The sequence below is a fragment of the Mytilus galloprovincialis genome, chromosome 7 (assembly GCF_965363235.1).
Source record: "Mytilus galloprovincialis chromosome 7, xbMytGall1.hap1.1, whole genome shotgun sequence".
In the NCBI taxonomy this organism is placed as follows: domain Eukaryota; kingdom Metazoa; phylum Mollusca; class Bivalvia; order Mytilida; family Mytilidae; genus Mytilus; species Mytilus galloprovincialis.
In genome coordinates this window covers 82,528,789-82,556,259 of record NC_134844.1, presented here as the reverse complement: position 1 = coordinate 82,556,259, position 27,471 = coordinate 82,528,789, and the positions used below count along the sequence as shown (strand labels likewise).

At 32.6% G+C, this 27,471-nt stretch overlaps 2 protein-coding genes across 2 annotated transcripts in view; one reads left to right on the top strand and one right to left on the bottom strand.

Annotated features, from left to right (window-relative positions):
- Nucleotides 1–20,799, bottom strand: part of LOC143083807 (patatin-like phospholipase domain-containing protein 2) — a 30,273-nt gene extending 9,474 nt beyond the window's left edge. The window contains exons 1-7 of the mRNA XM_076260181.1: nucleotides 20,506–20,799; nucleotides 14,021–14,253; nucleotides 12,747–12,812; nucleotides 11,653–11,920; nucleotides 10,759–10,974; nucleotides 5,114–5,240; nucleotides 4,513–4,632 (exon numbers count right to left, since the gene is read on the bottom strand). Coding sequence (XP_076116296.1) covers nucleotides 4,513–4,632; nucleotides 5,114–5,240; nucleotides 10,759–10,974; nucleotides 11,653–11,920; nucleotides 12,747–12,812; nucleotides 14,021–14,253; nucleotides 20,506–20,668 — 1,193 coding nt within the window. The 5' untranslated portion in view covers nucleotides 20,669–20,799. The remainder of the gene's footprint in view (nucleotides 1–4,512; nucleotides 4,633–5,113; nucleotides 5,241–10,758; nucleotides 10,975–11,652; nucleotides 11,921–12,746; nucleotides 12,813–14,020; nucleotides 14,254–20,505) is intronic.
- Nucleotides 20,800–21,017: 218 nt separating this feature from the next.
- LOC143083808 (protein saal1-like) overlaps nucleotides 21,018–27,471 on the top strand; it is a 29,710-nt gene continuing 23,256 nt past the window's right edge. The window contains exons 1-4 of the mRNA XM_076260182.1: nucleotides 21,018–21,124; nucleotides 23,320–23,471; nucleotides 23,980–24,075; nucleotides 27,311–27,394. Of these exons, the coding sequence (XP_076116297.1) occupies nucleotides 21,118–21,124; nucleotides 23,320–23,471; nucleotides 23,980–24,075; nucleotides 27,311–27,394 (339 nt within the window). The 5' untranslated portion in view covers nucleotides 21,018–21,117. The remainder of the gene's footprint in view (nucleotides 21,125–23,319; nucleotides 23,472–23,979; nucleotides 24,076–27,310; nucleotides 27,395–27,471) is intronic.

Here is a 27,471-nt window from a genome sequence, read left to right as displayed (position 1 = left end):
CAGGAAAATGTGGGACATCTCTCCAAATAGAGAAACCGCGCCCAACCGGTCTTTAACGGTCCGTTTTTTTTTTTCTGTTAAAGATCGATAGAAATTATCAATGAAGAATTAAGAATGTCATGTGGCCCCTTGTTATTCAATAGGAGAAGCTAATTCTGAACCGATATAAAATAATAGTGTTTATGGTATGTATCTATGTAGAGGCGTTTATTGAATTAGATAAAAAAAAAAAAAACCAAAAAAAAAACCATTTTACATCGCAGGAAACAGGCATATTACTGTTAGTATATATTTCCTGGCCCAACAAAATATGCTCAAAATGCAAATGCTACAGGGAAGATGCAAATGCTGTTTGTTGAAGCGGGTCGTCTCGTATAATTCATGATATCATAAAGATTCTTTATTAGCATTATGTTTTATAAAATGTGAATGATGAGGATACTAAAATGTCAAAAGAGGGGAAGTCCATGGACAAAAAACAATGATCGAAAACACAAACAAAAACGACAAACAAAAAGAGCATCATTCAACATTAATATGGAAAAAAGAAATATTGAAAAACTTAAAAAAATTATGAGTCGATCGTTTTTAGTAGAAAAAAGGGGGAGAGTATTTTTTTTCTGGCAAGATTTTCCCCTTCAAATTCAGGATTATTTATTTACGTAATGACGCTCCAAGTTGCTGTCAGTGGACTGCACCCTTACTGTTTCAAGTCGTATAGATATATTCAAGACTAACTATAAGCACTGTGCATTTTGGGTGGCTGAAGTTATTTAAGAAATTGTAAACGTTTGTGTACCTTCATGATCACATATTGCTTGTGTGTTAATGCTATGGTAGCCCTTTCTGTTGACGAAAGATGGTTTGTCGTGACTAGGAGCAGAAATCCTCACATGAGTTCCATCAATGCAACCTACAACTCCTGGAAAGCCTCCATTGTCAAAGAACCCTTGTTTAATATCCCCTTTCCTCTGGACTGACGGCCACTTGATAAACTGGTCAGCCTTGGCATTAAGAGCATCCGAAACCTTCTGCACGCACCTGCTAACAGTTGATTTATCTATACCTAGGGTATCACCTACAACTTGCAGGAAACCTCCACAAGCAAAAAACCTCAAGGCAACAAGCACCTGTTGAAACGAAAAACAAAATAAGATTATGCAATTTACATCCCAAACAAAGCATTGGCAATGATGAGGAGTGTTAGTGGGGCAATTTAGGAGACATTCTCAAACTATAACACCTCAGTTTGTAGACATATTTAATTCTTTTTTAATGAAAGGACTATATATATGTAGGACTCTAAAATGCCATGGGGACGCTATAGTACGATGGTCACGCTGAAGTACGATGGTCCGCGAAAGTATAGACGTACGAAAAGTAGTTGGATTATGTATGACGGTAACAGTCGTTTATAAAAACCAAAAATGAAAATGCCTGAAAATGAATTAAATAATGGAAGCGACAGATGCATATTATTGTTTACGTTTACGTTAAAATATTGTCGATTTTATTGAAGAGTATAAATGTCGGCAAAGTAAAGGTACACGTTTTCAAGCGTAAATCATAAATTGTCCATTAGTTAAAACATCAGTGTGTACATCATTGTAGTAAAATATAACATGTGTTAATACTCGCCATTAAAAAATAGGGGAAAGCTCGAACAACAACCCCTTTCTCTCCCATTTAAATTAAAGCTTGTACAAATAAATTTTATTTATTCCGACAATAATGGAATTTTGTATTTGCAACTGGCAACTTTAAGGGGATGTGTTTACATTAATAGGCTTTGTAAACGGCAAGCTACATCCAATACGCCTCTCGTCCTCAACATGCAAGAAATATTTGCCACTGAACGACATCCAACAATCAATCCAATACGCCCGAATTGTTAAAAATTTCATTTGCAAAAAGACTTGTGTTTAACATTAGTGACCTTGAACCTGTCTCTTTTGTTCCATCGATGATCGCACTTTCATAGTGTATTAATTTGCGTTTTTTGATTGAGTTAAGCCTTCCAATTGATAATTTATCGTGTGTTTTTCTATGTTGTGATGATAAGCTATTGTTTCAGAAAAAGGGAGAAGGTTTGGATACCATTAAAACGTTTAAACTCGCTGCGAATGTTTGCACTTGTCCTAAGTCAGGAATATGATGTACAGTAGTTGTCGTTTGTTTATGTAATTTATACGTGTTTCTCGTTTCTCGTTTTTCATATAAATTAGTCCGTTGGTTTCCCCGTTTAAATGGTTTTACACTAGTAATTTTGGGGCCCTTTATAGCTTTTTGTTCGGTGTGAGCAAAGGCTCCGTGTTGAAGGCCTCACATTGACCTATAATGGTGTACTTTTATAAAATTTTATTTGGATGGAGAGTTGTCTCATTGGCACTCACACCACATCTTCCTATATCTATATGCCATCGCACTTTAGCAAACAAACAACCATCGTACTTTAGCGTGAGACACCATCGTACTTTAGCGTAGACCGTCGCACTTTAGCGTGACTATCGCACTTTAGAGTACCATCGCACTTTAGAGTCCTACACATATACCCATCGGTTATCATGGTTATTGTATTTGGATTTGAACCCCCACCAACATTTTACAAAAAAGGGAAATATTTAGCGGACTTCCTTTGAAATTATATTTATAATAAATATTTTACATACTTAAATTTCTCCTGTGTTTTTTTTTTTTTTTTTATTTCATCATCAAGAGTGAAGACAGTATTTAAAAAATGAAGTCTACATGTTAATTTTTTAACTGCCAAACGGAGGAGAGGGTGTATGGGTGGGCCTCATATCTTTTTTGTATGGTAGGCAGGGGGGGGGGGGATCATGTTAAATTATCATAAAACTATACAGGAGAAACAAATCTAATCTACTACCAAACGAGCGATCAGGCAACATTTCAATAGTCAATTCAGAAAGTCAGAGATTTTGGGGCTGATAAATAATAATTGTCTGAGATAGGAGGCGTCGGACAGGGAGGGCGATGGTACGGGGGTAGAGGTAGTAGGTGGAGAGGTCGAGAAGCGGGGTAAAGGGGCGGGATTGGTGCATGGAGAATAAGCGAAATGTTCAACGGGCAAATTGAAAAAGGGGGAGGTCCGAGGAAACGGAGTTTGAGGTGCCCGGAGTAATGATGGAAGGGATGGGAATCGGGGTTAAGAAACGTCCCTGCCGCCGACAGTTCAATTAAACTATACAAGTAGATTGACGGTATTTCTTTTTAAAAATCCCAAAAGGAACCTCATTTACCATACCATAGGAGTTATTTCCCTTTATACATTCATTTGTGTGTGGAAAAAAGAAAAACAAACAAAGATTTGGGTGAAACGATACGACTTTTTGAAATATCCTTGGATTGTCATGTGTGTATCAACCAAGAACATTACATTTCTGTTACAATAATCTGTAAAATGTGTATAGGATACTTCTTTACGTAGTGAAATGTGTTAAAACTTTGAGAAATATCACACTGCATGCAAAGTTATTTTGTTTTCGGTTACCTGCATCTCTGCACTAAGAGACTGACTTCTCTGGGTAGGATGTTCGATGTCCTTCCGCACTATGTCGGTGATCCTTATGATCGAATTTCTCCCGAATCTGTACCTTGCTCGGAGCTCCTTGTCTGTGAGGTCATCTAATGTAAGTAGCCTTTTTCTATATTTTCTGGGTGGCTTTGGATCGTGCAATATATTTCCAAACAACAGCATTTCCTCCATTTTAAACTCCCTATTTAAAATTTAAAAGTGCCCCCTTACCACTTTTAACTTTACGCAACGTATAGTCACATTTAAACGTTATTTAACTCTAATAAACCTTTGTGCAACAGAAATAACGGTCATTTAATTTTAATTGAGGTTTAAAATATATTTAACTAGTACTTAAAGTTAAATGACGTTTGTGCAACCCAGTCCTGGTCGTTAATTGCTTTTTATATGATAATGACCGGTGAAGCTTGGTTTCTGTCTGTTAATGACCGCTGGGACGTGGTTAATCCGTTTAGGGAGATGTCCTTTTAATTATTATATTTAAGTTGTTGATTGTTTACCATATGTTTTGGTAAATTATATAAAATTATAAACAACTTGATTTAGTATTCAGATACTGAAAAATTGCACTAAAATGAATGGCATTATTACTACAACTGTTTTTTTGTCACTCTTTGCCATAAAAATCGTACAACTACGCGAGTTTGCTTTGGACATTTTGAATTTATGAGAGTTTTCAAAAGCATGCATGGTTCCTCAATGAAATCAACATAATAGTTCTTGAATAACTGGTCATTATCGTGATATATGTTCTGCCTGTAGGATAGTGGTATTGACTGTGACAGCCTTCGGCTCAGTTATTATCACTATCTTAGTCAAAACCACTGTCCTGTGGGCAGTCCATATATAACGATAATGACCAGTTATTCAGGAATTATTATATAAATACAACATATGATATACCTTGCTGTGTATCGTCTTTTCTTATTGGACAGATTAGCTGATATTTCTCTTACCTTGCTGTGTATCGTCTTTTCTTATTGGACAGCCTAGCTGTTATTTCTGTCATCAAGTCAATAATCTCTCTGTACATGTAAGTCATATCTTGTGGCAAAGATGGTAAATATTCCAATAACCTAAAATTATATATATCTATTAAAAATTCATGTAACTTTTCAGAATCATATCTTAGCAAAAAACTTCAAATTAGTTATTTTCCTAAAAGTATGTCCCAAATGTTGCAAATAATAATTATTGAAACAGCATTTTCATCAACAAAACCAGTAAAACTGAAAAAACAAGAATGTGTCCATAGTACACGGATGCCCCACTCGCATTATCATTTTCTATGTTCAGTAGACCGTGAAATTGGGGTCAAAACTCTAATTTGGCATTTAAATTAGAAAGATAATATCATAGGGAACATGTGTTCTAAGTTTGAAGTTGTTTGGACTTCAACTTCATCAAAAACTACCTTGACCAAAAACTTTAACCTGAACGAACGGACAGACAGACGGAAGGACGGACGGACGGACGCAGACCAGAAAACATAATGCCCCTCTACTATCGTAGGAGGGGCATAAAAATCTTTCATCTAAAACCTTGAACCAAACCTACCTTACCACACCATTGTAGACAATATCAAATGGTAAAACCCATGGTGTTGCTAAAACTCCCAGGCACCGTAATGTTCTAGATCGATGGATATAGGACTGAAAACTTGTACTTATAGCTGCCTGGAATGCTAAAATAAAAGGAATATTTATATAAACAATTTATAACATAGTAATAATGTAAAACTCCCAGGCACCGTAATGTTCTAGATCGATGGATATACGACTGAAAACTTGTACTTATAGCTGCCTGGAATGCTAAAATAAAAGGAATATTTATATAAACAATTTATAACATAGTAATAATGTAAAACTCCCAGGCACCGTCATGTTCTAGATCGATAGATATACGACTGAAAACTTGTACTTATACTATAGCTGCCTGGAATGCTGAAATTTAAAGGAATATTTATATTAACAATGTAAAAATAGAACTAATGTAAAACTCCCAGGCACCGTAATGTTCTAGATCGATGGATATACGACTGAAAACTTGTACTGGAATGCTGAAATTTAAAGAAATCTTTATACATGTATAAACAATGTAAAAATAGAACTAATGTTTGAGTCAAATATTCTATTTAGTGAGATATAAAATTATACAATCCAACCTGTGTATGGAGTGCACCTTTTAGACCAAAAAAAACTAACATTTGAATTGATATTCATAATGCATAGGAATTACTACAGTGAGACATGAATAGATGACTTCAGAAGACAAGTTTTTCCCTTCAGAATAGAGATGACTTTTACAGCAGTTTTGACTGTAATATAAAGCAATTAAAGCGGTCTTTCTCATGACAAGTGGAGATAATTTTGGTGTTTTGCTTCTCAAGGCTCATAAGTGATCATTTGTGATCTCCCTTTTCCTGACATTTTAATGGCTAACCAGGTGCTCCGCAGGGCGCAGCTTTATACGACTGCAGAGGTCGAACCCTGAACAGTTGGGACAAGTATGGACAAAACATTCAAGCGTGATACAGCTCTGAATTTGGATTGTGATCAAATTTTTGACATTACATGTTTTTTTTTTACACAAAACAAATGTCAAGATTTTACAAATCAATTAAAGATTTCTTCTTCAAACTTTTTAAATCTAAAATTAAATAGTTGACACAGCATAGGTTTCTGACACAGAATGAATGTGGTCTAATGAACTTAAAATATTTTTTTTGCCTTTGAGCAATTCACTATGCTGTTGAATATTAATCCTCTCAAAAAAATGTTTGAAGAAATTTTCTTTTTATTTATGAAATCTGAAATGAGAAAAATTTAAACCCCCCCCCCCTTTTTTTTCACATCCCCGTTTCCCTTTTTCCAAAACTGATATCAATTCAAATTTCTAATGGAGTTTGCAACAATAACTACTCTTTTAAATACATCATAAAATATTAAAATGTAAAATAAAGTGCTTGTTATCACTGAATGGTAAAGATTGGTTGGTAGTAAAAGTGAATATACATTGTTTATTGTATAAAACAATAAAAAAAACTTCATCAGCAACATTTTATATTGGCAAATTTCCAATGAAGTTATTTACATAAAGTTATTGGCAAATAAAAATAGAAAATGACATCATAGTCATGTCTGGCAAATGTCCAACATACATTATCTAAAAACATTTTAGATAAGATAAGGAAAAAAAGCTTCATCAGCATCATTTTATATTGGCAAATTTCCAATGAAGTTATTTACATAAAGTTATTGGCAAATAAAAATAGAAAATGACATCATAGTCATGTCTGGCAAATTTCCAACATATATTATCAACTTCTATTCTATACAAAGAAAGATAACTCCAATTGAAAATTAATTGCTATTGCACAATATTGTGCAATTAGATATTTCTTGCTATTGTGCAATACTGTGCAATTGAAAATTTCTTGCTATAGCACAATACTTGATATGGAATCCTGATTTGGACCAACTTGAAAACTGGGCCCATAATCAAAAATCAAAGTACATATTTAGATAAAGCATATCAAATAAGCCCAATAATTTAATTTTTGTTAAAATCAAACTTAGTTTAATTTTGGACCCTTTGGACCTTAATGTAGACCAATTTGAAAACTGGACCAAAAACTAAGAATCTACATACACAGTTAGATTTGGCATATCAAAGAACCCATTTATTCAATTTTTGATGAACAAAGTTTAATTTTGGACCCCCATTTGGACCAACTTGAAAACTAGGCCAATAATTAAAAATCTAAGTACATTTCTAAATTCAGCATATCAAACAACCCCCAGGATTCAATTTTTGTTAAAATCAAACTAAGTTTAATTTTGGACCCTTTGGACCTTAATGTAGACCAATTTGAAAACGGGACCAAAAATTAAGAATCTGCATACACAGTTAGATTCGGCATACCAAAGAACCCCAATTATTCAATTTTTGATGAAATCAAACAAAGTTTAATTTGGACCCTTTGGGCCCTTTATTCCTAAACTGTTGGGACCAAAACTCCCAAAATCAATACCAACCTTCCTTTTATGGTCATAAACCTTGTGTTTAAATTTCATAGATTTCTATTTACTTAAACTAAAGTTATTGTGCGAAAACCAAGAATAATGCTTATTTGGGCCCTTTTTTTGGCCCCTAATTCCTAAACTGTTGGAACCAAAACTCCCAAAATCAATCCCAACCTTTCTTCTGTGGTCATAAACCTTGTGTCAAAATTTCATAGATTTCTATTAACTTAAACTAAAGTTATAGTGCGAAAACCAAGAAAATGCTTATTTGGGCCCTTTTTGGCCCCTTATTCCTAAAATGTTGGGACCAAAACTCCCAAAATCAATCCCAACCTTCCTTTTGTGATCATAAACCTTGTGTTAAAATTTCATAGATTTCTATTCACTTTTACTAAAGTTAGAGTGCGAAGACTAAAAGTATTCGGACGACGACGACAACGACGACGCAGACGACGACGCCAACGTGATAGCAATATACGACGAAAAATTTTTCAAATTTTGCGGTCGTATAAAAAATTGAACCCAATTTTTTTAATCACATCCCCCTTTCCCTTATTCCAAAACTAATTTCAATTAAAATTTCTAATGGAGTTTGCAACAATAACTACTCATTTAAATACATCATAAAATATTAAGATGTAAAAAACTGCTTGTTATCACTGAATGGTAAAGATTATTTTAATTTATCAGTTGGTAGTAAAAAGTGAATATACATTGTATATTGTATATAACAAAGATTTAAGTTGATTCTGGACAAAGAAAGATAACTCCAATTAAAAAAAAATCTTGCTATTGCACAATATTTTGCAATTAGATATTTCTTGCTTACTATTCTGGACAAAGAAAGATAACTCTAATTAAAAAAAAATTTGCTATTTCACAATATTGTGCAATTAGATATTTCTTGCCATTGCGCAATACTGTGCAATTGAAAAGACTTGCTATTGCACAATACTTAATATAATAATTTTAGATCCTGATTTGGACCAACTTGAAAACTGGGCCCATAATAAAAAATCTAAGTACATTTTTGGATTCAGCATATCAAAGAACCCCAAGATTTCAATTTTTGTTAAAATCAGACTAAGTTTAATTTTGGACCCTTTGGACTTTAGTGTAGACCAATTTGAAAACAGGACCAAAAATGAAGAATCTACATACACAGTTAGATTTGGTATATCAAAGAACCCCATTTATTCAATTTTTGATGAAATCAAACAAAGTTTAATTTTGGACCCCGATTTGGACCAACTTGAAAACTGGGCCAATAATCAAGAATCTAAGTACATTCTTAGATTCAGCATATCAAAGAACCTAACTCATTCATTTTTTGTCAAAATCAAACTAAGTTTAATTTTGGACCCTTTGGACCTTAATGTAGACCAATTTGAAAACGGGACCAAAAGTTAAGAATCTACATACACAGTCATGACAGTTAGATTCGGCATATCAAAGAACTCCAATTATTCAATTTTGATGAAATCAAACAAAGTTTAATTTTGGACCCTTTGGGCCCCTTATTCTGTTGGGACCAAAACTCCCAAAATCAATACCAACCTTCCTTTTATGGTCATAAACCTTGTGTTTAAATTTCATAGATTTCTATTTACTTATACTAACGTTATGGTGCGAAAACCAAAAAAATGCTTATTTGGGTCCCTTTTTGGCCCCTAATTCCTAAACTGTTGGAACCTAAACTCCCAAAATCAATAACAACCTTCCTTTTGTAGTCATTAACATTGTGTTTAAATTTCATTGATTTATATTTACTTAAACTAAAGTTATTGTGCGAAAACCAAGAATAATGCTTATTTGGGCCCTTTTTTGGCCCCTAATTCCTAAACTGTTGAAACCAAAACTCCCAAAATCAATCCCAACCGTTCTTTTGTGGTCATAAACCTTGTGTCAAAATTTCATAGATTTCTATTAACTTAAACTAAAGTTATAGTGCGAAAACCAAGAAAATGCTTATTTGGGCCCTTTTTGGCCCCTAATTCCTAAAATGTTGGGACCAAAACTCCCAAAATCAATACCAACCTTTCTTTTGTGGTCATAAACCTTGTGTTAAAATTTCATAGATTTCCATTCACTTTTACTAAAGTTAGAGTGCGAAAACTAAAAGTATTCGGACGACGACGACGACGACGACGACGACGCCAACGTGATAGCAATATACGACGAAAAATTTTTCAAATTTTGCGGTCGTATAAAAATATTTGTTCAGTTGGACACCATTTTCCATTTCCTTGGTTACATTCACTATTGTAGCTACTATGTAGGGCTACTTAGATATTGACTACTGAAATTGTAGCTAACATAACCCAAATTCAACTATTTAGCAAAAATAGCAGCGGAAATCTTTCCTAGAGACTAAACAAATTTTTGTTTTATGATTTGATACTACATGTATGCACGTCTTTCAACATAGGTAAAAATATTTAGATATACACAAAACATTCACCGTATTTATCAACAGATAAAGTATTTACTCAAAAAGCAAAATGTACAGAAATGTTGCTATGCAATGTCATCAAAACGTCATCTTTTTAAAGTTAGCAAGTAAATAAGGTTACAAGAATCCATTTCTTAAAAAATGAAGAATAGTGGACTATGATATTTAATTGTTCAAAATATTTTAAGAAATTAAACAAAAGCTCTGTTATTCGACTTTTCACAATACAAATTTAAGCATGGATGCAATTTGGGTACTCTTCGTTACAGAATATTTGATGTTTTGGAGGTCAGTTCAGACCAATTTTTCTACGATTCCTTAACGATTCAAAACCATATAATAAATAATGATACATCTTCAAAATAAACACATAATTAAACTTTTGTTTGAAGCATAAATAAATGTAGGTTAAAAAACTGTCAAAATAGGTGCAATTTGGGTACCCTGGAGTTCGCCATTAAATAGATCAAGATAGCCCAAAACTGTTGTGCTATCTACAGAATTTAAAATGTGTATACCAGTAAGTGTCAGCAACTGATACAATTTTCAAAAATATGAAATGAAAAAATTGAGATGTCAAATAAAAGGCAGGCAAAAAATAATTTTCAGTCTTTTAAATTGATGATAAGACAGAGAGCATGATTTAAAACCAATAATGTAAAAGAAGTACATGCATGTATCTTTGAAAGACAATTTTGGAGACAATAATTTGTATTTTAGAATACCTTCCACAACAATAGGAGGTAATGTATCAACCAGAGCTCCTTTCTGTTTTATTCTGCAATCTTCACAGTTCTCTTCATCACACAGACCATCAACTTCTTCTTCATTCAAGTTACTACTCTCCTGTCTGGAGGGGACTAAACTCAGAGAGGATGAACTCTCTTCTACCGAAACAATGGATGATTTCACTGTCAAATGTCGGGAACATGTTATCAACTCTGCAAACACAGAAAAGAAGTTTGATTTAGATGTTTGTTTTCCTGTACAAACTTGTACACCAATCATTGATTGAACTGTAAACTGTGAGTCCTTACATTTGGCTCAACAATTATAATTTTATTTACAGACAATTTCCTTTAATTTTTTATAAAATAAGAGAAATAATATCACTGATAAGCTATATGTATAAATGTAACAGTCATGACAGTCAAAAATTATTAGAAAGAGAAAGAACTACATTTTTTCAACCATTTTTGACTAATCTAAGTGATTTTAAATGATTTATTTGAGTGAGTCCCCTAACTGTGTACTGTGGATTCATTTATTTTTGTGGATTAAGGAAAACTTGCATTTTGGTGGATATTTGATTTAGTGGTTTTACCAATCAAACCCTATAGAAAATATGTAATTCGTTGAACATTTGAAATTGTGATTCAACAGTACCCCCGAAACCCACAAATATTGGTATCCAAGGAATAATAATGAATCCACAGTATACATATAATATCTTAGAACAAGGACAGGTTGTCTTAGAATAAGGACAGGTTGTTCTAATTCTAATATTTGATGTGATGAATAAATCCTTATGTGATTTGTTACACATTTTACCCCCATTCTGCCTACTGAATTGAAAATCTAATCAATAATTTTGCTTCTACTGATTTAAATTTACTAACCATTTCTTTGAAGAAATCGTAAACAATCATCAAATCCATGTTTACACATGTCACTAAGTAATTCTGGCTTACATGGAAACAAGATTCGTGTGATTCTGTATAAATTCTTCCCCGACAGCTGTACACTGGTATTGGCAAGATGGATGTGAGCGTCATTGGCGACTTCATCACTGGGACAGATGTCACTTTCACCAGCGAATGGTGAGACAGTGACAGTGTTCTCGTCTAGAACTGGCAAGTTATCACTTAATCCACCATCTACATACCGCTGAAAAAAAATAATTATGGAATGTGTAATTCTTCTAAGTCACACTAAGTATGCAACATTAAATAGAATGGAAAATTAGCAGTCAGCAGTAGTTTTTTTGTTTTGATTATGTTGATGGTAGATGTTCTGTATCTATATATATTATATATAGCTAGCTTCAATTTAGACTTGTTTATTATATATATAGCTAGCTATATATATAGAGAGATCTTTCAAATTCATTCAAAACAAATCTATCATAGAAGACCCTATTTTGACCTCAATTAGTTGTTTTGGTTAAACTGTGTTGTTTGGTTGCTGTCTCACCAAAATTTACATTTCATTTTGATTTGTCAGACAGGAAAAAGATGACAAATCTTAAAGTTCTAGCAAAACACTCATTTATTTGCATATATCTGTTCTCAATAAGCTCTTGATGTTTATTCTATTTTATTTTTTATTTACCAGATTTTGAAACATGAGGAGTTTTATTAATTTCAAATGCTTTTTTCAGACTAGTTATAACCTCCACAGTAAAAAAGATTTTTAAATAGACAAAAGAACATGTACCAACTAGAAGCTACAAAAATGTATGTAGCAAAAAAGGGTTTTAAGAATAGCTTTACAAAGATCAATGTAATTTGGTTTCGCTATGTGACTCCTTTTGAAATTATAAAATGTATCATATCATTCATGGATAACTAATCGATGATCAACGTGTGGTACAGAGAGCCAGATTCAGCCAGATCAACGTGTGGTACCGAGAGCCAGATTCAGCCAGTTGTGGTTTATAACAAATGTTCATATTGGTCAGATGTGCTAATGATGATACTCTTTGTTTACTTACTGTTCCTTTGAAGACTGGAGGCAGTAGACCAGAATAAAAAGGTATATGAGCACTGCATAGTAGAGCCTGAAAAACATCAAATTTAGATATAATAAAAAATTATGCATAATTATAGAATGAATAAAATAAGCAACACATTATAGATATGCCCAAGGATCAATGTGAACCAAAGCCACCCATGCCATCATCTGTAAAGTTTGATGACATTTCCCAGTATTCCCCCTAACTTTTTGATATTCATTTTACGGTGAACCATGATTATTGGCTGTTAATCACTGATTTTTTTTCAGGGGTTTTGTTTCTATCAAAAATACTTCTCACTTCTCAGATGTGTGTGAATTAAGGAATTCATCTTTAGTTTGTCTTGCAATGTTGTTCAATGTACATTTTACATATTTTTGCAAGTACAGACTATATACTCTGATCTATATCTTTATTTCTTGAAGTAAACCTGTCCAAGAATGAGGTCAGTAGAACAAGAAATTTAGTTATGTAATCTTGTACCTAAAAAAGAGTGCTAATGTTTACATGTACTTGACCAAGATATAGATTTGGCAAGTTGACATATATACAAATTACCTGTATTTATTTATGGACATGACATGTGTAGGGAGAAATGTGTAGGGAACACATGATACAATATATATGTAGGAGTAGAAACTTCAACAAATTACGCAGATTATAATTGTTATGACCTACTTTTGTGTCATAAAATATTTATATCCCTCCGACATGTCCGATTGAAATAAAAGATTATTGATTTCTTGTGCTAAAGCATTTTAAATAAAATCAAAACCCCTGTAATAACTTAAATAAATTAGTTATATTTTGAGAACCTTGGCTATGGAATTCTTCCAAAGTTTCAGTTAGCAACCAAATATTGTCAACTTGATTTTAATGCATTTGCACATTCAATAGTAGGTAGGTGCAACATGGTCTTATAATAATTTAACTGAGTTATACCAAGGATATTTACTATACAAATCCTTGGTTATACCATAATTAAACTTCAGTATGCACATGTGTATACAGAGGAAACCATTAAAAACTAATCTATCTTTGGATTTAACATAAAATGTATGTTCCAAAAAAAGTCAGCCAACTATTAAAAGTAATATTGTTTTTTGGGCATTTGTAGCTGTATCGAGATTGAAGTTGATTGTTTTTCATTCAGATTCAACATTGACAAATACATGTATTAAGCTTAAGACAGAAGCAAAAATAACAGCTAAATATATACAGATAATGTCTAGGGTTCCCTGCCAAATGCATACCTGTATTAGCTCTTCTTTAGAATCATACTGTGAAACCAGTACAGCTTTACGGTCAGAAACCCTTGTAAGTGAGATAAAAAGCTTCCCTGAGGCAATTGTATGTGCATTTTCTGGTAGCACTACGTTTAAAGCATCTCGTAAAATCTTGACAATATTAAAACTTGGATGTAAAGGTCCAAGTGATTTCGATCTTGCCTTTGTTGCTAAACGTAAAATAAAACTAGTGCATTCCCCTGAAAAAGAAAATCAAGTAATAAATGTACAATGAAAAACTAATTAAAACAATCAAAAACATCATAACTACATGTACCACATTATTTTAGGCTACTTGGAATGTTTCCTGGAAGGAGGGAATTATAAAATGAATTTATATAGGTTGTCACATGATCAATTGTGCATGTAGGAAACATCACATATGCAATGACTAATAATGTGGATTTCAGGTTTGAGAACTGGCAAATTACAAATAAGTATGATGATCAGTTGTGATTGTCAATGAAACAAATATTCAGCAGATAAATAAGACAAAGGATGTATAAGATTACAAGTGACAGTCACTGTGTGGCCTTTAAAAACCATCTTAGCAAAATGTGAAACAATTCAAAACAGAAAACTAATGTTTTTATTCATGAAGACCTCACTCAGATCCCCTAAAAAATGTCTTAGGAAAATTGATTGTTCAATTCATGAAATATTTTTAAAATCCTACACATTTATATACATGTACATGTAGCTATAGAATATCTATGCTTAGTACATTAAATTACATTTTGTAGATTTCTGTGTACAATGTATATACATGTAAATGTTGCAATTGCAAGCTTTCTTTGAATTGAATTATTGGAAACTTTTTCTTGTTCAGCCATCAATATGATATATAATATATTAAAATGAATAAATCTGTTAAAATATTAAGGTTACAACCTGGTACTGCTTATATCAACCAGATTTGTAAGGTTTCATTTTGTATTTTCTTTTGCAATGCACTTTTAGCATGTTGAGTTTGATCATTTTACTTTTTCACCAGTAGGTACCTTATATAATTGGTACCTTATATAATTATATAACAATGTTGTAACATCATCCATTAGACAGCCTCATGTCCAATATGTTGATATGCTGTAAGTGCCCTCAAAAACATTTTGTTTTGTTGGAATATGACATAAAACTGTTGATAGGCCTTATAACTGTAAACAATAATGGGTCCAGTTTGAACTTTTGACATTAAATATTTACAGAGTTAAACCTATATCAAACAAAATAATCTATACTTCTTATTTTTGACCCCAGAATGACCTTGCAGACCAAATTCCAAATAAGAGCTGTTATAACAGCAACTATATACATGATATATATATATTTATATGTATATTAATTGTAATTTGTTTAGAACCAGCTTCCAGTGTCTGTCTGCAAGCACTCTTTATCATATACAATGTATCAGTACTTTGCCTCTTTTGCACACTTGTCACATGTTTTTGTGCTTTGTGTAGACCTGATAAGTCAACACCTTTAACACTGAGTGATTCTTATTGTGTATTTTAGTTGCACTGTTACAACACTGTCCCAGGTTAGAGGGAGAGTGGACTGCTCACAAACCATGCCAAATTCTTTCATGTGTCTGTCCATGTCAGTGGTTAATGTTGGTTGCTGTATCCCCTATTTACTTTAATTAATCAGGTCCTGATTAGTTATTATTGTTTGAATTTTTTCACATTTTATCATGCTGGAGCCATTTATAGCTGACTATACATGATGGGATTGTTTTCATCCCTGAAGGTTGTACATCCACATCACTTGGTCTGTGCACATGGTGCAGTGACTATATATTCTTAAAGACTGTCCCTAGTTTGTGGAGGATTTAGTTTGATTTAGTGTGTAATTTTTGAAGAAGACAAAAAAGAGAGACAAAAGATGGAGATAAATGTACAAATAGGAAATTCAAACTTGTATTTATAATCAGAAATAAACTGACAACACAGTTACAAAAAAGACAAAAGACAATAGTAAACAAAAAACTAGAGGCTCTAAAGAGCCTGTGTCGCTCACCTTGGTCTATGTGCATATTAAACAAAGGACACAGATGGATTCATGACAAAATTGTGTTTTGCTGATAGTGATGTGTTTGTAGATCTTACTTTACTGAACATTCTTGGTACTTAGAATTTTCTCTATCTATAATAAACTTGGACCTTTAGATACAGTGAAAAATATTTTGTAAAAATTTACAAAAATTTACCAAATTAGTGAAAATTGTTAAAAATTGAATAAAATGGGCAACAACTCCTTAAGGGGTCAACTGACGATTTTGGTCATGTTGACATATTTCTAGATCTTACTTAGCTGAACATTATTGCTGTTTACAAGTTATCTCTATCTATAACAATATTCAAGATAATAACCAAAAACAGCAAAATTTCCTTAAAATTACTAATTCAGGGGCAGCAACCCAACAACAGGTTATCCGATTTATCTGAAAATTTCAGGGCAGATAGATCGTGACCTGTTACATAATTTTACCCCTTGTCAGATTTGCTCTAAATGCTTTGGTTTTTGAGTTATAAGCCCAAAACTGCATTTTACCCCTATGTTCTATTTTTAGCCATGGCGGCCATCTTGGATGGTTGGCCGGGTCACCGGACACATTTTTAAACAAGATACCCCAATGATGATTTTGGCCAAGTTTGGTGTAATTTGGCCAAGTAGTTTCAGAGGAGAAGATGTAAAAGATTACTAAGATTTACGAAAAATGGTTAAAAATTGACTATTAAGGGCAATAACTCCTAAAGGGGTCAACTGACCATTTCGGTCATGTTGACTTATTTGTAAATCTTTTTTTGCTGAACATTATTGCTGTTTACAGTTTATCTCTATCTATAATAATATTCAAGATAATAACCAAAAACAGCAAAATTTCATTAAAATTACTTATTCTGGGGCAGCAACCCAAAACCGGGTTGTCCAATTCATCTGAAAATTTCAGGGCAGGTAGATCTTGACCTGATAAACAAATTTACCTCTGTCAGATTTACTCTAAATGCTTTGGTTTTTTAGTTATAAGCCAAAAACTGCATTTTACCCAAGGTTCTATTTTTAGCCATGGCGGCCATCTTGATTGGATGGCTGGGTCGCTGGACACATTTTTCAAACTACATACCCCAAAGATGGTTGTGGCCAAGTTTGGATTGATTTCGCCAAGTAGTTTCAGAGGAGAAGATTTTTGTAAAAGATCACTAAGATTTACGAAAAATGGTTAAAAATTGACTATAAAGGGCAATAACTCCTAAAGGGGTCAACTGACCATTTCGGTCATTTTGACTTATTTGTAAATATTACTTTGCTGAACATTATTGCTGTTTACAGTTTATCTCTATCTATAATAATATTCAAGATAATAACCAAAAACAGCAAAATTTCCTTAAAATTACTAATTCAGGGGCAGCAACCCAACAACAGGTTATCCGATTTATCTGAAAATTTCAGGGCAGATAGATCTTGACCTGATAAACAATATTACCCCATGTCAGATTTGCTCTAAATGCTTTGGTTTTTGAGTTATAAGCCAAAAACTGCATTTTACCCCTATGTTCTATTTTTAGCCATGGCGGCCATCTTGGATGGTTGGCCGGGTCACCGGACACATTTTTTAAACTAGATACCCCAATGATGATTTTGGCCAAGTTTGGTGTAATTTGGCCCAGTAGTTTCAGAGGAGAAGATTTTTGTAAAAGTTAACGACGCCGGACGACGACGGACGACAGACGACGGACGACAGACGACGGACGACGGACGACGGACGCCAAGTGATGGGAAAAGCTCACTTGGCCCTTTGGGCCAGGTGAGCTAAAAACAAAGAAAACTGAAGACTGAGCAACATGAACAATAAACATATCCTTCTATATAAACACTACACATAGCATGCATAGTGACACAATTTGTTACAAACATACAAAATGTGTGAATTAAAAAGTGATTATGTGAGAATGGTAAAGGAAGTGTTATAATGACCATTTAATGGTGGAACTGACATGATTATCACAGCTTGTCATGGCTATTGTGACATAATATATATAGTCATTATATCTTATATAACTTTAGAATATTAAGTATTACAGTTTGTGTAATGTTTAAATCTTTGTTTCAACAGAGAAACAGAAGTCTTCTAGAAACTGGTACACTAACACATGTCTATTATCATTTCATTTAAACATAAACACATACATGTAACACCTCATGTCTTTCCAAAATATAATACAGAGTGATATTATGTTTACATATAAAATTGATAATTTGAAATAATTTCATTCGAAATATATTTTTTTAATACACATTTGAAAGTTATCACAATCTTAAAGAAGTTGGATGGAGAGTTGTCTCATTGGCACTCATACCACATCCTCCTATATCTATTGACACTTGAGCTTTGAATTTAAGTATAACTATTATATCTGCAATATCATTTTCTATGTTCAGTAGACCGTGAAAATGGGATAAAATCTTTAATTTTGCAAATGAAATTAGAAAGATCATATCATAGGGAACATGTTTACTAATTATAAGTTTCAAGTTGATTGGACTTCAACTTCATCAAAAACTACCTTGACCAAAAACTTTAACCTGAAGCGGGACAGACAGACGAACGAACAGACGGATGCACAGACCAGAATAACATAATGCCCATAAATGGGGCATAAAAACCAATTTTTTTTCTGTACACGTTTATTCATTCATTGATATTGTCATAGATTGCATTGCATGTAACTTGTTATACATGTAGCTTATGATTTTTATCAATATGTTATATGGGACTCTGGGGCCCTAAGTGTAATTTGATGACATACAATTATATACATGTAAATACTCTGTACAAAATGTACATGTATTTTTTCTTGGTTTGAGCTTCTCATGACCCTGAAGCAATAAACATGTAAACTACTCAAATTGGATTTTTAGAATTTAATCTGTGACAATAGAGTAATGTACATATCTGCCACGCCCACTTGTATTTTTGTCAATCTGATGAGTTAAGCCTTTTTCAACTGATTTTTATAGTTCGTTCTTACAATGTATGTTGTACTGTTATACCACTGTCCCAGGTTAGGGGAGGGTTGGGCTAACATGTTTAACCCTGCCACAGTATTTATGTATGTGCCTGTCCCAAGTCAGGAGCCTGTAATTCAGTGGTTGTCGTTTGTTTATATGTTACATATTTGTTTTACATTCATTTTTTATACAAATAAGGCCGTTAGTTTTCTCGTTTGAATTGTTTTCCACTGTCATATCGGGGCCTTTTATAGCTGACTATGGGGTATGGGCTTTGCTCATTGTTGAAGGCCGTACGGTGACCTATAGTTGTTAATGTCTGTGTCATTTTGGTCTCTTGTGGGTAGTTGTCTCATTGGCAATCGAATCTGGGTCCGTTCGCGCCCATTCGCGTTTGCACCCACTCATGTTCGCCCCCTTTCACACCCTACATGTTCGTGCCCAATTTTTATTGGTTTTGAGTTTAATAACTTTGTATAAATCAAGTTTTGGCAAGTGTATTATTAATATAAGTATAATTGTTGTGATTGTCTCAAAATAAAGTGAGACAGCATTTTTTTGGTGTTGAATAAATCTTAATCATGTTTCTGAAAGTGTATTGTTTAAAAAAATAATAATCCTTTCTAAATAAAGTCATGAGTGGGATTCTGTCAAAGTTTTATTTTGTGTTGAATAAGTCTTAACCATGTTTTGGTTAGTGCATTGCTATAACTTTGTTTTACTGACTTGTTTCAAAATAAAGTGAGATTCTGCCTACGTTTTTTTTGTGTGTTGAATAAATTTTATCATGTTTTGGTTTTAATTCGTGTATTGCTATATTTCATTGTTTCATTGTTTCAGATCAAAGGAACCAAGCTGTTAAAAACAATTATCTTTTGTGTTTTTCATTTAAAATCTTCAATGTTTTGCTCATACCAAGCTATAAATACATTCAGTATTTACACCAAAGCAATTAAAAACAACAATCATGATTTTCCAATTATTCAACTGGAATCTAAATTAAAATTGGGTGCGACGTGTAGAGTGCGAACGTGTATGGTGCGAACGTGTAGGGTGCGAAAGTGTATTGGGCGCGAACGGACCTGATACCTTGGCAATCATACCACATCTTCTTTTTTATATATAATTTCACACCTGCTTCATGTGCTTGGCCTTGGAAAGACACCTAAATGACTCTAATTCAGTCAAATAAATCAATCCCTTTCAGTTTCACAATGGAATGGTTCATACAGTTAGGGTTAAGATATTTGTATTCACTGGAAACATAATCTGATGATGTGAAATAAATTGGTCAAACTATATTCAAGTTGTATTATATAATAATTAGGTCACCACAAATTATGGTCAGATCTACCATAAGTTATAACTAATCACAACCTACTGGCAACATATGGTAGATTTATTGACTATCTTCTTTGGATTGAGCTTTACACTTAACTTACCTAAACAACAACCACATAACAAACAGCAAGAAACTATAGCACCAGCGCTAGCTCCAGCAAAAATTCCATTTTCCACAAGTTGAGGGGCATGTTGTCGCAAACAACTCGCTACTCCCACATGATAAATCCCTAGAAATCCACAGCCTGCAAACGAAAAATTCATGCTATGAAGGCAATAACAGTAGGCCTTTATTTCCCCATTTTAGTTCTTTATTATTAAATGTGTTTAACTTCTGATCTCTACTCTAGCTGTATGATGTGTCAATGTTTGTTGATATATGACGTAGAAGCGAGCCCCCAAAATGGAACGATTTGATTGGGTTATTTTAATCTTCTGATTAATTCTAAATCATTTAAACGTTTACATGTTTTAAAAACACTAAAATGATAATAAACATAATGTCTGCAATGTATCATGCGTCCGTGTACACATATATTATTCTATTTAATAAAGACGTTGTTTGAATCTTTTAGAGCGGCACAAGTAGAATAGAACAAGAAAGGCGTAATATCGCAGTTATTTTTTATGTTACTTATTCCGGATATAATCCGTATGTCCGTTCTTGACTTTGTTCTTTATAAACACACTAGCTGCATGGAAAAAAGGAAAATATGAATGGTATAGCCTAATTGATTTGTGTTAAGCTGGTTGCTATAATACCCTTAATGACAGCAAACTAAATTAGCTGATACAAACTACCATTGTCTGTCTATTTGATATTAAGTTTACACTTTGTCACTGTCTTGCAACTTTCTTTGATGGGCATGAAATATTTTGCAACACTTTTGTTTAGATTTTATTTTCCTATCTTGATTTCCTTGATAGAGGGTTGCTGCTCTCAAAGAAGTTTTTAAACCCAAACTTCCATATGGTGAAGTTGAAATATTCACAAATTGGTTGACTGTTATGAAATATTATCTGTTTCACAAATGATATATGATAATATGTTCCTTATGTTATAACGTAACAATCTGTTCTCTTTTCATGAATTACCTAATTATACTTTTTACTGGGTTTGTATTAACATGTGCAACAAGAAGGGTGACACATGTGGAACAGGATCTGCTTACCCTTCCGGAGCACCCGAGATCACCCCCAGTTTTTTGTGGGGTTTTATATGTTGCTTAGTCTTTAAGTTTTCTATGTTGTGTCTTGTGACATTGTGTTATATTATTTGTCTGTTTGTCTTTTTCTTTTTTAAAGTCAAGGCCTTGTCAGTTTATTTTTATATACAAGTTTAAATGTCCCCTGGTATTTTTCGCCCCTCTTTTAGGTGCTGATCAGGGTGAGGTTACATGTATCTCCCAAATAGTTTATAATATCCCATTGCGGAATATAGTTTACTGTGCAAGAAACATTTTTCTGAATTAAAGGGAAAAATTGAAAAGAGCTGTTGATTACGTAAAAGACAACAACTTTTCTAAAGCTGAATTATGAGTGATTTCCCAAAAGCTGTTTTTCAGAGTCTGAGGGATCAATCTAGCAACTTATTCATTTTTTGGAATGTATAATTCAAAGATTAAGATTTTATGCGTTTAAAATAATCAAAATTCAATCCTACATGTATATGGCTATGATAACCCACATTTGTTAAAATGACTCATTTGGGAGATAATCATCAATAATTTAATCTGGAATATATATATTTATCGCTATTTTGTGCATTTTTTCTTTGATATTTTTATGATAATTTCCTTATTATGCTACTCGCTTGAGATGGAAAATTATCGCTAGAAACTAAGTAGGCATGTGCGTTTCTAACGAAATTGACATGAAATTGACAACGTGTCATAGGTAAAATAACAATAAACAAATCACTTTGTACATGTTTATGTTCCAGACCGTATGAGTATTTGGACCGTACGCGTACGGTCTGGACCGTATGCGTACTTTTTCAATATACGCATACGGTCGGACCGTACGCGTACGGTCTGACTAATATTAAGAATTTGGTCAAGTTTATTAGATACAAATGTATATAACAGATCAACATAACTTATATCTCAAATTAACATAAAAAGTTGAATAGTTATTGAAATAAAAACTAAATATTTTAACTATTTGTAAAAAATCAGGCTTATTTAATCTGTTAATCTCCTGTACTTAGCATGTCAGTAATTCATTAATTACAGCCCAGTATGCTCATTGAAATTGAAGTTATCGGAAGTAAACATAATGTGGGAGGACAATTGTTTTAGAATATTTAGGAACTTTACAAAAAATGCATATGCAAAGGAACATGCATAAACAAAACATGTTAATGTTAAAAATATATGACGTTCCTTGTTGAAGCAATTGTCATCTTGGGTCAGAGTAACAAAATAGGATTCACGGATATAAAATTAAACAAAATTTAATATTTAATTTTAATTGTTCGCATATTCACTTTATCCATCTAATTGTAATAATAACAATTTGTATAACTAAAAATGAAGATTTTGATAAATGTTTGTTAACATTTAACCCATATGATCCCAAACATGTATGGTCAGCTGGACCGTACGCGTATACTCATACGGTCCGACCGTACGCGTATGGTCGGACCGTACGAGTTTACGTATACGGTCCGGACCGTACGCGTACGGTCCAAATACTCGTATGGTCTGGAACATTTACACTTGAAATATGGTCAAGATGTAAAAAGACATATAAACTTTATAGGCAAAATGTAAAATTCCAAGTAGCAGTGTTTGAAAATACTTATTTTTCAATACACTTTTAATCCTAAAATCTTAGCAAGCTCTGTACAGCAAGACCATGATAAATGATTCTTACCATGATGAAATAATGATATATGTTACTGTGTATTACAGAGGAAGATACTCCAAGCTCACCGAGCTGTAATCGTAATCCATCACCACCTCCACATTTACAGGAACAGATTGAATCATTAGAGGCAGACAGGATTGGCAACACAACCTATAGTAAACACTGGCTCTTCACTACTTTGATGAAATTGATTGAGGTATGTGTATAAAAAATCATTTGTATTACTATTGGGAAGCTGATTGAAATCAAAATAAAAGTAAGTTGTACTAATAAATACAATATTCAAAATTTAGATACAATACCAAAATGTGGATAATACCTAAATTTATCAGCCATATTAACACCATGATTAAAACAAGGATATAATATATTATTTTAATTGTCTCACTTCAAAATTCACGGTATTTTGTTTGAGTATCAGGCAGCTACAGCAATGTAAATTATTTGTATAAAGCTTTATATCTATATTTCAGAAGATTATAAGACCAGAGAATATTTTTATATATAATATCTATAAATTATTTAAAATTGTAGATGAAGCTTTTAGAAAATAACATGCAAAAGGGCAAATGAACATGTCAAGAGGGGCTTGAAGTTTATTTTTATGATTTATTGATTCCTTGTAAAAGACAATCTGATGACATTTGCTTATAATGTAGTCGTATGTAGTCATGATATTATTTATTGTGGTGTTTAATTAACAGGAAGTGGAGAAAGAAGATGAAGCAGAGTTTGGTGTGGATGTGGATGAGGAGTTACAGAACGAACTCTGTAAACTCTGGGACATGTCAATGAATACAGTAAGATAACTTTATGAGATGTGGAATATACATCTGACAGACAACAACCTAAAATCACAAAAAAATAATCAGAAGAAATTGTACAATAATTTGAATTTCAATATTTTTTTATAAACCTTTTTTTCATCTCTTTGTTTAGTTTTTTATACGACCTAAACAAAAATTTGGGATTGTATAATGGTATGATGTCATCGTCTGTGTTGTCCGAAGACACATTTGTTGTGAGAACAATTACTTTAGTTTAAGTGAATGGATCTCTATGAAATTTAATAAGAAGGTTCAAAACCACAAAAGGAAATTTGAGATTGATTTTGGTGGTTATGGTCCCAAAGGTCTAGGAAGTAGGGGCCAAAAAAAGGGGTCCAAATAAGCATTTTTGTAGTTACCAGTCAATAACTTGTGTTTAAGTGTATAAATCTCTCTGAAATTATACCTCAAGTTTACATACTACAAAGGGATGGTTAAAGAGAGTTATGGCTCATATCATTTAGCAATTAGGGGCAAAAACGGGGAAAAACAGGGTTAAAGGACAATTTAAAAGCAGTGTAAGGGAGGTAATCCAATTCTATTTTAAAGAACTGTTATGTATATGTTTGATTACCTCCCTTACATTGCTTGAAAATTATGTATTTAGAAAAGATGATTGTCTTGAGATGATTAGCTGTTTTTTTTTTTTAGCAGTTACTATTGATTAATTAAGAAATAATTCATGGGGGCTTGAATATATCGTGATTTTACCACGGGTTGGCCCTTTATGACAAATATTTTACCCCTGAGCGATAGAGAGGGTTAAAATATCGGCATAAAGGGACAACCCGTGGTAAAATCTAGATATATTCAAGCCCCCATGAATTATTTCGATTCTGATAGGACACATACGGCAATTCTTTTGGATCGAAGCGCTCTAGGTGTAGGCAAATATTTGCTGTTCCCATAAATAAACGCACTAATAAACTAGCGTAAAAGAACGGAGCAAACTGCATTAGTGACATACTTAAGGGCATACGATACAGTTACAGTGAAGGTAATGACGTTGCTAACGTAAAATGTTATTTTCGCGACGTCAAACTCTGACATATCGGGAAAAGATGCATTTTTCGACTGATTCTTATCATTCAAACTGATTTAATTTGAAAACGAGTGCATGGACCCCTATTTTTTAAAACAGCAATTTGTTTCATTTTGCAAGGAGATTATGTGACCCAAATTTTATAAAACTGTAAATAGCGCAATTTTTTTAATTTTGATAAACATGCAGCAAAAAATGACGTTTTTTCCTCTATTCATGAACATTTGATAAATATAGAGTTATTTCGGAATAAAAATTGCATAATTTTTAATGATACTTATAAAATGAAGAAATTACCGATTATTTAATAAAAACCATTTTGTGTTTATCTTTTAAAACAAAAAAGTTATGTCTTTCTTTCGAAAAAGAAAATACGGACACAAATCTGAATTTTGAGCAAAGATACAAAATTTCGACCTTATTTTACTCAAAAAATAGCACATGAAGGTATATTTTTTATTACATATTTGATTTAATCAGGTAAAAAATAGCCTATATACAAATTTTCATCAACTTGTAAATACAGGTTCAAAACTGTATCGTATGCCCTTAAACTATTTAAAATAATGTATTTAGACAGTTTTGGATGAATTTGAATGATAATTTATTTATATGTCTTATATGATGTACAATAAAGGGCTTTTGCCACATTTTAGCATCATTTGTGTATGTTTCCTTGTGATGATTTTCGGATTCACAAGCGTGTATTTTCCCGTAAAATGCTTACATTCTAACGTCATTGTACTATGACGTTGGGTATCTCATTCATAAAAAAGCATATGACATGGGAGTACAATCGGAACAGCACTGGCAATATATTCATATTTTACCACGGGTGTGTACTCAAAGCGTTTGAAGGACGTCATGTTAGAATATTATGTTTAACCATGACTGTGTCCTTTTATATTTTGATATTTTATGATGTGTTTAAATGAGTAGTAATTGTTGCAAACTCCATTAGAAATTTGAGATTATTTTTGAAATAAGGGAAAGGGGGATGTGAAAAAAAGATGGGGGGGGGGGGGATAAGAATTTGTACAATTTTTCTTATTCCAGATCTCAGAAAATTTCTTCAAACAATTTTTTTTGAGGGAATTAAATATTCAACAGCATAGTGTATTGCTTAAAAAAAAATTTGAGTTCATTAGACCACATTCATTCTGTGTCAGAAACCTATTTTGTGTCAACTATTTAATCACAACCCAAATTCAGAGCTGTATCAAGCTTGAATGTTGTGTCCATACTTGCCCCCACTGTTCAAGGTTCAACCTCTGCGGTCGTATAAAGCTGTGTCCTGTGGAGCACCTGGTTATACTACAATGTATATTTTATTTTTCAATGTCAGGGCGTGTTTTTTCTGTTCTGATATATTCTGGTCTATCCTTTGTGTTTAAGTTTCAAACTTTCATGTTAAATTATCTAACATGTCTAATAGGGGTTTTAGACTTCATATATAATTTATAATTTTGATCATGTTGTAAATTTTGTTATTTTTGTTCTATTGAAAGTGCCAGAACATTAAAAAAAATGTTAAAAAATGAAGGAAAAAACTGAAACAATATTTAAACCATATTTTTTCATAATTTAGGCTAGCTGGAAAAATAAGAATATACCTGCCCAAAAATATTAATTAAAATGATTATGTCCTTGGAGTTTGCTATGAAAAAAAATAAAAGTTGATATCTATTCACTCTTGTCAGATGATCATAATGTGTCAAGGTTAATTGTACAAGTTTTTTGATTATCAGATGATGGGCCGCCAATTTGATTATCAATTTGTATGAAGTAAAGATGTTAAATTCAAAGATGTCAAAATGCATATTTTACCTTGATAGGCACCATAATAAGTTTTTGATTTTTTACATTTGTTACATTAAATATAACATTTGCTAGAACTGCTCATTTTTCCAGTCCTGGTATGGTTTTGGATTTAAACATAAAAATTAGAAGATGTGGTATAATTGATAAAATGAAAATGAACATTTTTATTCAATTCTTTTTTTTCTAAAATATTCAGTAAATTATCCAAATAAAATGAATTTAAAATCAAATTCAAAGAAAAGGGCTACAAAATTATCGGAATCTTTATGAAAAGCTACTAATTATATTTCTATGACTATCACATGACTTTTTGTTATTATCCTTTTATCATATTTATTTTTTTAGGATGTAGCTAAGTTTTTAGAAAAATTTAAAGCTGTTGATATTTTAACTGGTGTAATACAAAGGTCCAAGGCACCACGAGTAACTGTGAGTACTTTAGTGTATTTATGTTGAACATTTAATGTGCTTTTAATTGTATCCTGGTACATATGCCACACAATTGT